This window comes from Topomyia yanbarensis, chromosome 3 (assembly GCF_030247195.1).
Source record: "Topomyia yanbarensis strain Yona2022 chromosome 3, ASM3024719v1, whole genome shotgun sequence".
Taxonomy (NCBI): Eukaryota; Metazoa; Arthropoda; class Insecta; order Diptera; family Culicidae; genus Topomyia; species Topomyia yanbarensis.
This window is the reverse complement of record NC_080672.1, coordinates 70,490,601-70,504,712: the sequence shown is the minus strand read 5'-3', so window position 1 is coordinate 70,504,712 and position 14,112 is coordinate 70,490,601. Positions and strand designations below refer to the sequence as shown.

The 14,112-nt window shown below is 37.0% G+C and overlaps 1 protein-coding gene across 3 annotated transcripts; it reads right to left on the bottom strand.

The window, feature by feature from the left end:
• Positions 1 to 6,745: 6,745 nt before the first annotated feature.
• LOC131691883 (glutactin-like) lies at positions 6,746 to 13,465 on the bottom strand. 3 transcript variants are annotated; one of them, XM_058978571.1, is made up of 7 exons: positions 13,332 to 13,465; positions 12,963 to 13,147; positions 12,750 to 12,902; positions 12,228 to 12,689; positions 11,706 to 12,167; positions 11,313 to 11,646; positions 6,746 to 7,061 (listed from the first exon to the last, which is right to left on the bottom strand). In XM_058978571.1, the coding sequence occupies exons 2-7, from the start codon at positions 13,137 to 13,139 to the stop codon at positions 6,952 to 6,954; spliced, it is 1,698 nt and encodes a 565-aa protein (XP_058834554.1). In that variant the 5' UTR covers positions 13,140 to 13,147; positions 13,332 to 13,465; the 3' UTR covers positions 6,746 to 6,951. The 3 variants fall into 3 exon arrangements, with proteins under 3 accessions (XP_058834554.1, XP_058834553.1, XP_058834552.1); XM_058978570.1 differs by having other exon boundaries at positions 13,336 to 13,465; XM_058978569.1 differs by lacking the exon at positions 13,332 to 13,465 and having other exon boundaries at positions 12,963 to 13,259.
• Between the last annotated feature and the right edge of the window lie 647 nt (positions 13,466 to 14,112).

Sequence of the window (14,112 nt, the reverse complement as noted above, 5' to 3'; positions counted from 1 at the left end):
GGTGCAAAACAAAAGTGATTATCAACATGATTTCGACCCCAAGAAAGCTTTGTAACGAACGAAGTTCAAATGTTGCTTTAAACATGTGAGTGGTGCTAATCGGACTTTCCACTTACTGTTCGGTGCAAAAAATACCTTAAGGCAAATTTCGCGCCAAATCGTATTCAGAGTTGGCAGCACCATCTCAGATTCTAATTAAATTTTCTATACATGAGAACTTTGTCACAAAAAGCCACTTTGCATGTTTTGTTTTTCCGAAAATGTCTAGACTGTCTTTTGAAAAGGGTCAAACTTTCTTTATCAGTTTTTTCAAATGGCTATAGTCTAAAAATGATAAATCCTACATCCTGTTGTAGGAGTGGTTTTCACAAAATTAGTCAAATTTTATAACTGAAATAACTGTCAAATTCATTCCCAAAGGTGGCCGCGTCACTTCTCAAATCAGTGGAACGTTTAATCGACCACTACATTCGGGATGGTAGCTTGGGCGAGCACCCGCTGCATGCAATGCAACATGCATATCAGCGGGGGAAGTCTACTACCACCCTGTTACACAATGTTGTCTACAACATTGAAAAAGCTTTTTCACAAAAGCAATCAAGTTTAGGAGTTTTTCTCGATATTGAAGGCGCTTTTGACAACGTGTCTTTCGAATCCATTTTGGAAGCAGCACGACATCTGTGCTCATCGTTAAGACAAGTAGAGATGAGGAAACTGAGTGTCTGCGGATGTCCTCAAGGTGGTGTGCTGTCACCACTTCTATGGAACCTTGTCACCGATAGCTTGTTGAGAAAACTAAATGAGCTTGGGTTTCCGACGTATGGTTTCGCCGATGATTATCATATAATGATCACCGGTATTTGCATCAACACACTTTTTGATTTGATGCAACAAGCCTTATGTGTTGTTGAGCGGTGGTGTCTTCATGTTGGACTATCAGTTAATCCAAATAAAACCTCAATGGTGCTATTCACGCAACGAAGGATTACAACCGGAGCTCGTCCATTGCAGTTTTTTGACTCTGAAATTATTGTTGAAGATCAAGTTAAGTACGTTGGGGTAATTCTCGACTCAAAACTTAATTGGACAGCTCACATCGATTTCAGGATCAAGAAAGCTTGCATGGCCTTTGGCCAATGTAGACGGGCTTTCGGCAAATCTTGGGGACTCAAACCCAATTACATTCAGTGGATCTACACAACAATTGTTAGACCAATACTGGCATACGGGTGCCTTGTTTGGTGGCAGAAGAGAGAAGTCATGACAATCCAATCAAAGTTAAACCATCTTCAGAGGATGATCTTGATGGCGATGACTGGTGCGTTCTCGACAACGCCTACTGCTGCTCTCGAGGCACTCTTGAACATAAAACCACTACATGTGTTTCTGAAACAAGAAGCACTTTCTTGTTCATACCGTCTTAAGGTTACTGGGCTCTGGAACAGTAACCCAATAGATCGTGTAACTAGCCACACAAGACTGTGGCCCCAAATGGTTACTTGGGATGAGTATACTCTTGCTCCCAGTGACCTTACACTCACATGTAGTTTTCCTTCTAAAACTTTCAATGTGAGAATTCCTCTTGGTGAGGAATGGCTGTCTGGCTGGATGGAGCGACAACTTGAAGAATACGTAGTTTGTTATACAGACGGTTCTTTGTTGGAGGGCCGAGCCGGTGCTGGTGTCTATTGTCATGAAATGAGATTAAACCAATTTCATTCGCTTGGTAGATACTGTACCGTAATCCAAGCAGAAATCTTTGCGATTCTGTGTGGCGTACAATCCGCACTTCAACGGGGAATTTGCGGTAAAAGAATCTATTTTTGCTCTGACAGTCAAGCTGCCCTGAAAGCACTTAGTTCAGCAGATTCGAGATCGAAATTAGTAATCACATGTCGAACTCAAATCGAAAAACTTAGCATTTCAAATGCTACCTACCTTCTATGGGTACCCGGCCATTCCGGTATTACTGGAAATGAATGGGCGGACGAATTGGCTAGAGCTGGCGCTGCGACTGATTTCGTTGGTCCAGAACCAGTTCTACCACTGTCAATAAGTTGGATAAAGCACAAGATTCGCTCTTGGGCTGCATTCGAACATGCCAACCATTGGCGTAGCTTGCAAACTTGCATTCAAACAAAGGCTTTTCTGCCGGATGTGAGTCCGAAAATGTCAAGAAATTTGTTGCATTTTTCCAAGCACAACTGCAGTATTCTGGTCAGGGCACTGACTGGACATTGCAAACTCAATTATCACATGGCTACTATTCAGCGCGCTGAGTATTATTCATGTGATCTTTGTGAATCCGATTACGGAACATTATATCATTTGATATGCAATTGCCCTGTATTAATGCAATTGCGCATCCGGATTTTTGGTTCTCCATACATAGATGAACCTATGTACAGAGAGCTGAAATTTAAGGATATGCTTTTGTTCCTAACCCAGTGTGGTAAAGAGCTATAGTTTTTTAGCCGTATTTGAATGACAATATCTCTTCGGGGGTGTTGTCGTTCTGTTATCTCAATATCCCCTTGGGGGTGTTGATATATCCGCTCACTGTTTGAGTAGAGGTTCTAAATCCCTCCGGGGGTTGGAAGTTTTATTCCTGCTGTTGTAGCACCTGCAGATCGTTCAGCATCACTCCGGGGGTGCAGAATGCTCTGTTTTAATTGTTCTGTGTCATTGTTTTCCTTACCCCTAACCTTACCACTTCCCCAATCCTTCCCATCAGGAAAATGATGAAAAGACGATTCTTGGCAAGGCACAAATCTCCGATCAACATGGGGAACGTGCCATTTGAGCCAGACGCTACTGATTCCTGATTCCTGAAGTAGTAGTAAATTTAGTAGCAGCTGCATAGCTTTAGATGCGAGTTATTCTGTTTAAAAAATTTGTACAACGCTTGAAAGACGGAACTGAACTAATCTCGCAGCGCATTTTTGGCAGAACGCTAGTGGCCAGAATAATGAATGAGCACTCGTTTTTTGCCTCTTATCAAATTTGTAATAGCATTAATCACAAGGACGCTTAACCGGCTGGCGCGAATCAGATGCAAAACATAAGTGATTATCAACATTATTTCGACCCCAAGAAAGCTTTGTAACGAACAAAGTTCAAATGTTGCTTTAAACATGTGAGTGGTGCTAATAAGACTCTCCACTTACTGTTCGGTGCAAAAAAATACCTTAAGGCGAATTTCGCGCCAAATCGTATTCAGAGTTGGCAGCACCATCTCAGATTCTAATTAAATTTTCTGTACATGAGAACTTTGTCACAAAAAGCCACTTTGCATGTTTTGTTTTTCCGAAAATGTCTAGACTGTCTTTTGAAAAGGGTTAAACTTTCTTTATCAGTTTTTTCAAATGGCTATAGTCTAAAAATGATAAATCCTACATCCTGTTGTAGGAGTGGTTTTCACAAAATTAGTCAAATTTTCGTATAAAATATTAAAAAAAAATTTCATTGACTCCTACACTAAAAGAATTAATTTTAAAAATTTAAAGTCGATTTACAAAAAAAAAACATTTTTGATTTGGATGAAATTATATTTCAAGATAAGTATTTATGTTTCCTAGCCACCGTCAAAAATTGAAGTAGGGCACTTTTAAGGAAAAAAAGTTATTTGAAAAAAACTTTTCCTTGTCCAAACTGATTTTTTTTTCAATGTATTTTTATCGAAAACTAAACCAATGAAAGTCATAATCATCTCAGAATCCAATAAAATTCAGTTTGTGAGAAGATATTGTCTAATTTAGCAACTAAGCATATTTTTATTAAGGGGTTAATTACTTTTTAATTTTTCATGAAATCGAAATAGTTTTTTATTTGAGAATGTTTTCCCAAAATTTTATAAAGATCCGAGAAATAGATCGAAAGTTACGCTTCCAAGAGCAGTGGTAATTTGAAATTTTAAACTCAATTATCTCGAAATGTCGTTTGACTAAAAATGGTTTTTCCGTGATCACGATTGCCGAAAAACTACTCAATCAATTTTCTTAATTTTGTTTTTCTCGTACTTTAACGATTCCTTTTTTATTCATAAATTTTTGTTTCATGGATAAGAATTTTTTAATACAATTTTTAAAGCTTAAAACAGCGATTTTTTACTAAACACGTTCTCGAATGCAGGAAAAAATTATTATTTATTCAACTAATCGTTAAGGTACGAGGAATACTCATATACTAATGGATTTTTTTAGTTTTGGGATTTTGGATGATCTATTGGTCTCCAATCGTGATCACCGCAAACCTCCTAAATAAAAAAGTGTTTCGGGGATAAAGCCATAACTCCGCCAATTATCAATTTATTTTTATAAACTTATGCTTGTTTATTTTACTGAAAAATGTGCTACCAAAATATTATAAGTTTGATGTAATAAAATCATTGATTTATTCCTTTACGTAAATTCAAACTTTCTTGACATTTTTATCACTAAAAGGTATGTAACCCCTTAATCGAGAATCCCATTGAAAAGAGTTTGAAAGTATGTTTATGTAAATATTCCATTATTCCTTTTTTATTTTCTTGTTTAGTGCTGAGGAAGAATCAGGAAAGAAATAACCATCACAACATTATGTATTGAATTTTACATAATTTTTTTTATTTATTTATACATATTACATTTGTCTTAAAACTATCTTCATGCATGCTCTTTTGTATCATTTCTATACAAGGAAAATATTTTTGCTTCATCTTCTAAATTAGAATACCTTTTCGTCTCTACTTCGCCACCAGGAATAGGTACAAAACTGTGGAATTTTCGAGTTCCAGATTTTATTTTGGAGTTATTATATTATACGAGTTCTTCTGACATTCTGTTGTACTGTTCAGTGTAGCAGAAAATTAATTTTGTGATATTTTTATCAGTTTGTTCAACTGCCCAGTTTTATAAGTCTCGGGGACTTGTTATGGTATTTCCATAGTCGCGAGCAAGGCTGGCTCTTTGTGCCATTCGCTTAAGAGTGCCACCATTACCATCACAGTGTCCTTTTCCATGGGATGCTGCGCTTGTACTTGTACTTTGACTGGAATCTACACAAACTTGCGAAGTTTTTCTTATTTTTGTATTGTGCTGCTGCTCCATCAGACATAAAATAAATTTTAGAAAAGTTTGTCAATTGTTTCATAAAATTTATCAGCTTTGAGAGGAACAAATGAACTGCAGTCGTCAACTCTTTCATTCTTCTTGTCTTCCAGTCTTTTAGTCTTCCAATCTTCATTCAAGTTTTTTATGAATATATACCAAATTAGTTACTGATACTTTTTGCATGTATCAGGCAACTAGCAGCTGGGAAAATGGATTCTGAGATGATTATGACTTTCATTGGTTTAGTTTTCGATAAAAATACACTGGAAAAAAATTCAGTTTGGACAAGGAAAAGTTTTTTTTCAAATAACTTTTTTTTCTTGAAATTGCCCAACTTGAATTTTTGACGGTAGGTAGGGAACATAATTACCTATCTTCTTAAAAGCGATTTTTTTCAGTGTAGGAGTCAATGAAGAATTTTTTCAATATTTTTATTCAAAAATTTGACAAATTTTGTGAAAATCACTCCTACAACATTTTTTGTAGGATTTGTCATTTTTAAACTATATCCATTTGAAAAAATTGGTAAAAAAAGTTTGAGCTTTTTCAAAAGACAGTCTAGATCATTTTTGAAAAAAACAAAGTATGCAAAGTGGCTTTTTGTGACAAAGTTCTCATGTACAGAAAGTTTCATTAAAATCTGAGATGGTTCTGCTAACATTTGTTCGTGTTGGCGCGAAATTCGTCTTAAGGGAAAAGTTAAAATCTTATGCAGAAATATCTTTCTTCCAATTTGCTTACATTGAAACCCAAGCAATTTTTTTTACCTCGAACAAAAAATGAAATTGCTGTCCTGGTCATAATAGGAGTCAGTGAAAATGAGCTGAAACCTGCTTAAACCAAACGGAATTTGACTCATAATTCTCATTTCTGACGGAACGGTCGAAAAGTAGTTCGGAATACTATATGGTTTTAGCTCCGTTTTAGAATCCGAATTGGTTTTTGAATTGGAATCCAGATGGTGGATTATTCGTAATTTCGAGTGAAAATCAGATTGGTTTTACCGGATACGTACCTACTGGTATATCTGATATAATCGATATAACACATTGCAGCAGTACGTGATATGAATCGATGATAGTCGCATCTATTGTACCCAAGATTGCAACCAAGCAACTTGCATACAATGAAAGCGCCATCTACAGCTTCGAACAGGAACACTACCGTCAAATAATCTGAAAAGAAATTGAAAAGTGCTTTCATAGGAGCGCATTGGCTGTGGATAAGTTTTCAATAACATTAGTTTACGCCTTTACGGTGAATTGTATCCTGAACATATTCTATCATTACTTTAGAAAAATGGAACGCTTGAGGTTGGTCAGAGAATGGGCAAAAATCGAAAACGAAAAAAGTAGTTTTTTCCACACCGTGTTAGATCTTTATAAAAATCAATCAGCTTATGAAATATGTTGTTACAATACTGCTGATTGATTTTTTGAAGATCTAACACGGTGTGGAAAAAAAACTACTTTTTTCGATTTTTGCCCATTCTCTGTTCAACCTTTTTTTCAATTTTTAATGCCCTCTTGCACAAGTAGTTTTCATCAAATAAAATAAAAAAAATGAGAAGGCCACAATTTATGGAAATTTGTAAACTAGTGTAATAGGTATACATTATATACAATTTCGGGTAGTCAGAAATATTCATCTATACATTTATCATCTTTACGACAGTTAAAGCTGTATTTCATCGTGGAAATTGGAAATCTAATATCCTAATTATGCATTCACAAACACTAGCATTAATATTTCAACATAGTTAAATACGTAAAATCAACAATAAATCGCCTGTGGCGTTTCCCTCTCCCCATCTATATTAGATTGCGCTCTCATTTATTTAGTCACTACTGTTTCATGTATATCACGTTTTACTTGGTTGTCGTTTCTCATCGCTGACTACTGAAAACTCCTCGTAAAAGTTTGTGCCAAGTCTAGGTTTCTCGTCGATATGAAGGTACGGACCAGCGTACTCTGAAAGAAAAAAAATATTGAATAAATTGAATTAAAAAGAAGATGATTAATTAAATTTGTCGAGGGCTTCAGGTTGTAGAGTAGATATGATGTATACATGCATATGTAGAGAAACCAGAAAAAAATGTACCTGAGGGACCAAGAGTTTTGAAGTAAAATACCGATATGTAAGGTTTCATCCATAAATGACGTAGCATTATATGGGGGAGGAGGGAGTTTTGTATTTTGTGATGATGTGTGACGACAGGGGGGCAGAGGGTCATGTCATGCTACGTAGTTATTTAAAGGGGAATAACTAACATCGTTTTTTATATTTAAAAAAAAATTGCGGTGGCAAGGGGGGGGGAGAATTACCGTCAAGCTATGTAATTACCAGGGGGGGGGGGGTGGTATTTAGAGGTTTGTGACGAAATGCTACGATGGGGGAGGGGGGTGTTAAAAATCAGTCAAACAATGCTACGTCATTTATGGATCGTCCCTAAAACATTTGGATATTCGCTCGGGTCTCATGAGTAATGCTGTCTATATGCAGTGAGCACTTAAGTACTCAAATCACCAATCAACTAAATCTGCTCTCATTGAGCCAACGGTCACCGTTGGATAAGGGTTGTGGTTTTGAACACCTATAAATTGACTAGGAGCAAAAACTACAATTTACTTTACATTACACGGTGCCACAAAATAAAAAAATGAATGTTCTTTTAAAGTGGTCTGCTAAAGGTTGTAGATCTCGTCAAATACAACACAAAACCACGTTTGATCAATTTAATTTACCCTCAAAATCTAGATTTATAGCAAAAAAAAACATTTTCAGGATTTTTAGCACGAAAAATTTACGGTGTTAAGTTAGTTTACGCGTTCATTTTTCAGCAGATTTTAAATTCGCTATGTGTTTTGGAAAGAAGAAGAAAAATTACCTTTCCAACGGTATGCTATGTTATGTACTTTTGTTAAAAGTACTATGCAGTTTTGGGACAACAATATGAAAGTACCCAATATTTTGCAATTTTTCCAATAAAAATATAAAAATTACTCTACATTTTTATTAGGAAGTTTCTTGGTTAAAATAAAAATTTCGGGAGTACATTTAATTTCGCATCCAACGACCTATTTATGATCAAAATCAATCGAAAAATGGCAGAGATATCATTTTTTTCCAAATTAGAAACTTGCTCGCATGAACTTATATAAAATTTGCAAAAAATATTTTTTTTTGCTCGAATACATTCAAAAGTATGCGTGTGAACTTTGAGTTTGAAAGTGGAAAAATAACGATAGGTATATTGCCTATCCCGAGGTAAACTAGCGTTTCGTCGATTTGTTGCTATATGTGACACAAATGAGTGCGAACGAAACAAAAATAAAAGTCAAACCGTTTTTTCGCTTTCACTAATGCAAAGTGAACATGCACGTAATTCGGCGCACGGCTTGGTGGCGCATGGCTGAAATGTCTCGATGTGAATTTTAGAAAAGATTCGCAATAATTATAGCATATAGTGCGAGACAATACCTCACTAACCCTTTCTTTAATAGTTCATACGAGAAAATTCCTAATTTAGAAAAAAAATTAATAACTCTGCCATTTTTCAACAGCTTTTGATGATAAATAGGTCGTTGAATGCGAAATTGAATGCTCTCTCTCTAAAATTTTATTTAAAAAAACGCTTCTTTAGAAGAATGTTGATAAATTTCCACAATTTACATGGAAAATCTTTGACAAAAGAACCTAACATAGCATACCGCTGGAAAGGTCGAATGTCGAATAAATTCATATACGAAAATGCTTTCAACAATTCCATTTCACTTGCGCAGGACCGTTGTATGTTGTTGATCGGGTTGACGCAGGCTTAGCACTGAACTGAAATCTATCTGCTTTATAAACTTAGTCAGGATAACTGTACCATTTCTATATACACAACAAATAATTCTTCGAAAATCCAACTGAAAAAGAAAACTTTCAAGGAGTGCAACACTGTGTCCCCGCCAATGGCGCTAGAAGACCACGCTACGGCCCTGCACACCATTAAATTCAAACTCAAATTAATCAAGCATAAATATCGCAAATCATCGTTTGTGTATACCATTCAACAAGCACCCCTCGAACAGGGCCGTCTTAAGACCATTGGAGGCCCCTGGGCACTGTTGCGTGAAAGGGCCTCTATAGCTGAACAGCCGTCAACAGATTAAGAGTAACATTCGATGAATTAGAATAAGCATCACATCACAGAGATGAAATCAGTATATCGTATTTTACTTCAAGAGATTACTGTCTATAAATTAACATAACCAGAAAATATACATATAGCTAAGCAAACGTAAAGAAAATTCAGCTCGCATATCGCAAGAACTCGAAATTATCCCATTGCAAACTAAGAAACGGTTTGGGGCAGAGAACGCCACGGTTTCGAGAGTATCTGATATTTTTGATACAAATAAACAATAAATCGAAATTCTCCGGGATTTTATGGTCTGGTATGCAATCTGCTTCTTCTGTTTCATCGGCTACATTCGACCTTTGCCAGGTTTGCAATATGTTATAACAAGCATGAATTATGGCAAAAAAATATTTTCGAATGTTCACGTAACGAATACTAAGATTAAAACTTAAAACTCATTTTTCTCGGAATCAATACAATGTCACTTAGTCTGGTCTGACTTAACACCGACCATATATTGCTCATTCAATACCCAAGCAACGAATGGTAGAAAATGAGTCTCCCAGTATTCCACTGGGTCTCTTAAGCGCCCCATACTAACAGCTCTGTCTCAAGGTAGGCAGAAAAATTTCGTTTTTTTCCACGTCGCTTTCGAATGATTTTCTGAAAATCAGTTTTTATTTTAATTTATAGAAATCATGCATACTTCAAATTTGAATACAAAAATTATGCACATTTTACTGACTGAGTGCAAACATCATGTAATTCCGTTTAGTACAATGAAAGATACTAACTTCGTAAATTTTGAAAAAGTGTAGTAAGTCAAAAATATGCGATAATTATCTTCAATTCAAAACATCCATTGTGTATGGAAATATGAGAGAGTTCAAAACCTAACTGTTAACTAAAAGGGTATTATTTTTGGCCTTGACAAACTACGCTCAGACAACTGCATGTGCATCTGAAGGCAAGCTAGATGCATATCTGTCTATTCTGCCAGCGGATTGTCTTGTTCTTCAAAACAGTTAGTGAAAAGTGAAAATGTTTAAGGACCACAGAATTGAAATATATGTCATGCGAAATAAATGCACTTTTAATTTTTAACCGGAAAAATCGCATAATAGGCAGCACTAAAAACTAGTATTTTTCCTAGATTCCTTGAATGGACTTCAAAAAGCATCTCGACGTTTGATTCCAGAATGAACATTACCGGAAATATAATAATTTAATTAGGAAATCTATTGTTTAATCGAATCTACGTGTTCGGATGTTTATACTTTAGCGTCAGAATTGCCCTGATGATTTTTAGTGTTTGTCAGACCAGCCCAGTTGGCAAGCGACCATCGCTAACTTGACTGCACAGTAGTTGGAAATGCCAAAAGAAACATCGAATATATTCACAGGGTGTCTTTGGAGGAATTGTTCGTATGAATATTCCCCACAATCTGATGAAAATTAAAATAAGACTTGGCTTCTTTTGATCGAACTAAAAAAAATAACTTTTTATGGTGACGAGATAGAAAGTTGGTGTCTTCGACAAAATTTTAGAAATGCTCGTAATAAAGAATTTTGCTGAAGAACTTGAACTAATAAGATTGAAGGTTATCGAATGATTTAGCGTTTCCAAAGGTAACCCTCTTAAAATTTGTTTTTTTTAAATAACTTTTCTATTGCGACTTTTCGTGCAAACTTGAACACTTATTCAAGAAAATTGTTGAGGCAATAAAACCACACAATATTGTTGAAGATTGTACGTAATTATTCTCATTCGTTTCAAAGTCATTGAGCATTTTTATTATTTTAATGCCAACTTCAACTATACGTATTAGTAAGAAAGTTGCAAATCAAAATGCACAAGCAGGCTCTTTTCTAAATATCTAGCCTACGCATAATAAAGTTAAGAAGGTTTGATCCGTGTCACTATAGAAGCCGTTATGAGAAGAAATTGCAGGATATATTTGGAAAAGAACTGTTTCCGCAAGCTTTCTGGGATTTGGCGTTATAGGTACAAAATTATTAATATTGTACCACTTTTAAATGTGTTTCAAAAAATCCACTGATATCAATCAATTGACCAAATGTTCTTTTAACTTACCACTCATTGGACTCCAATTAACTCCAGCTAAATCACTCTTCGGGGCGCCAGTGGCGGCAAAACTTGTCCACAGATCAACCATCATTTGGGACATTTTAGAGTCTTTATCATTCAGCTTTGGCTGCCCAGGAGGATAGGGAAACAAATACATCAGATCATCAGAATGGTGAACTCCGCCACCGAACGGATAATGAGACGTGTCCGCCCCGTATCCAAAACGAGTCTTCGCCCCATGATAGTCGAATGAATACAAAAAAGTTCCATTAGGATTTGCGTGACTGTTTGCTTGAGCTTCCCGCAGAAGTCCAGCCTTGATGAGCATGGTTCCAGAAAGCTGAAAATGTACTCTCGGTAAATATTTTGGACCTCATTTCAAATAAACTGGATACATACATCAATCAAACCGTCCGCCATATCTTCGAATTTCCCACTGGAAATCTGCTGCGGGCTGAACAAAGTCCTGATCTCATAGGCAGCCAGCGTTCCAGTAGAATCATCAACCCCGAAGATACGATTAGTTCTTTCCAACAAACCGTACTTAATGAAATAGGAATTGTCCAGCTGACCTCTATTCCTCAAACCGTCATAGATCGAGGTAAGCAGAAAGGTTCCCTCATGTTTCACAACGCCAGCCATCATCGGAAGATTAGGACGAATTTTTCCAGCCTTAATCAGTTCCCATGGCTTCTCCGGAAGTAGACCATGAAAATCGCCCTCCGTCAGTCGGTTTCCACCGACTTCCGACAGACCTTTGGTTCCGCTGGTACGGTTCTTGTGTTCGATAAAGCTTCTTAGCAAAAGCCAAATGTCCATCTCGCGAAGACAACGATCGATGTGTTGCAATGGCATTGTGATCTGAATAAAGTAGCTTCTGTTCAAAAATCGGGATATTAACCCTAAAGAAATTGATATTACCTCATAAGGTTTCCCAACGTTCGGATCACAACCAGCGATGGTGGCAATCTCACGCGCATGGCCTATCGGATCCTTGTCCCAAACCCACGGTGAACTGGAAGCACCTGACTGTAGAATAACTTTGTGAAAAAGATTATGTGGAACCAGAGAGCTGTACATCAGCGCCGAGACAGCGGCTGCCCCAGCTGACTGTCCGAACAGTGTTACATTTCCCGCATCGCCACCAAAGAACACGATGTTATCCTGCAGCCACTCGAGAGCTAGTTTGATATCTAGAAGTCCCGCATTTCCTGGCATTTCTTCTGTTTTGAGTGATAAGAAGCCCAACGGACCAAGCCGGTACTGCACTACCACCAGAACAATGTCCTTCTCTAAAAGGAATTCAGGAGTTTGATTCGCGCCGGAACCTTCGTAGAAGCCACCACCATGGATAAAGAACATCACTGGTTTACTTCCCAATAGCTGAAAGGACAACGATTTTTAGGTATTGATTAAACATTTTAACTTGTGTACTGAGCTTACCTCATTAGTGTAAACAGACAACGTTAAGCAGTCTTCAAAATCAGTCCCGGCTGATTGGTTTGCAAAAAGTGACTCCAGCTTAAGCTGCGGACAAGGCAATCCGTACTGTGAAACATCTCGCACACCTTGCCAAGCAAGTGCTTTCCGAGGAGCCTACCGATTAGAAATCACGGTGATACACCAATACCCGAAAATCACTGCAATCCCAAGTACCTTGAAACGATACTCCCCAGCTGTCGATTCTCCATATTTGATACTAAGAAATTGTAAAATCTTTCGTCCGCTGAAGGCACTCAGCGTCGTTGAGCCTCGTAACGTTCCCAAATTCGGTAGAGTTACCATAGGAGCATCGTCCGACACCGGTAAAGATTGGCTTAATTGCGAAGTCATCACTAGAGCTAATAAGAGATAAGCTATCGTCATATTTTACAGCATAAAGTTACTTAAAAAGTGAAAGTCATCTAATGTACGACGTCCGAACTACGAACGCGTCTGTGGTCAGAAACTAACTAATTCTACTGGTAGAATTAGAATAGCATCTTTTGTGCGGAATATATTTTATTTCTAGATAGGAATACTTACATACCTACATACAATACACTTAGCACGAACGCGCCGAACGATGCGAGCGCTCTTATCACAATCGCGAAACTGGTCTCAGAGCGAAAGTTGGCACCAAATAAAGCCACTCACCTCCTGCAGTGATCCAGCTGATTGATTGTGTAAGTCCAGCAGGTCTCTTTCTGAAATGAGTCACTGTGCATGTGTGCTTTAGTGGCGGTAAACAGCGAACGGTAATATGTTCGCGTGGTATCATGTGATAGCTCATAAAAAGCTTACATCGTCAAGCATCCAACGAAGACGAAGCTCAACTTTGAATTCGGTCGAACAAGCTCAAATCAATTTGGTACAGAAGTTGTTCAAGTCCATGCATTCCATTCTAAAAATCGTCGAAAAAAATAACATTTAATGTGTATTATCCAGATTTAAAGTGTACCGTATGCGCGATATTGTTGGTAGCATTGAACAAGGCAACATTTAATATAATTTTAAAAAACCTGTTATAATCCACCTAGCAATTGTTCATTTCACGAAAATTATGATTGAATAGCTGGTTACATTCAATATAACACATGGAAATATCTATTACATTCTTATTACACTTAGTAAGTATATATCAGTGCACGACTGCCACGAACCTGATGAGCAACATGTTGATGCTGACACTCTTGAAACAAACAAATATATAATATTTAATTAACTTAGTAGCGATACATATACTCACAGACATTTTGCGTTCCCGACTGAATCGAATAGTATAAGCTCTGCGGGCCTCTGTTAACAGGTTGAAATTCCGACGGAT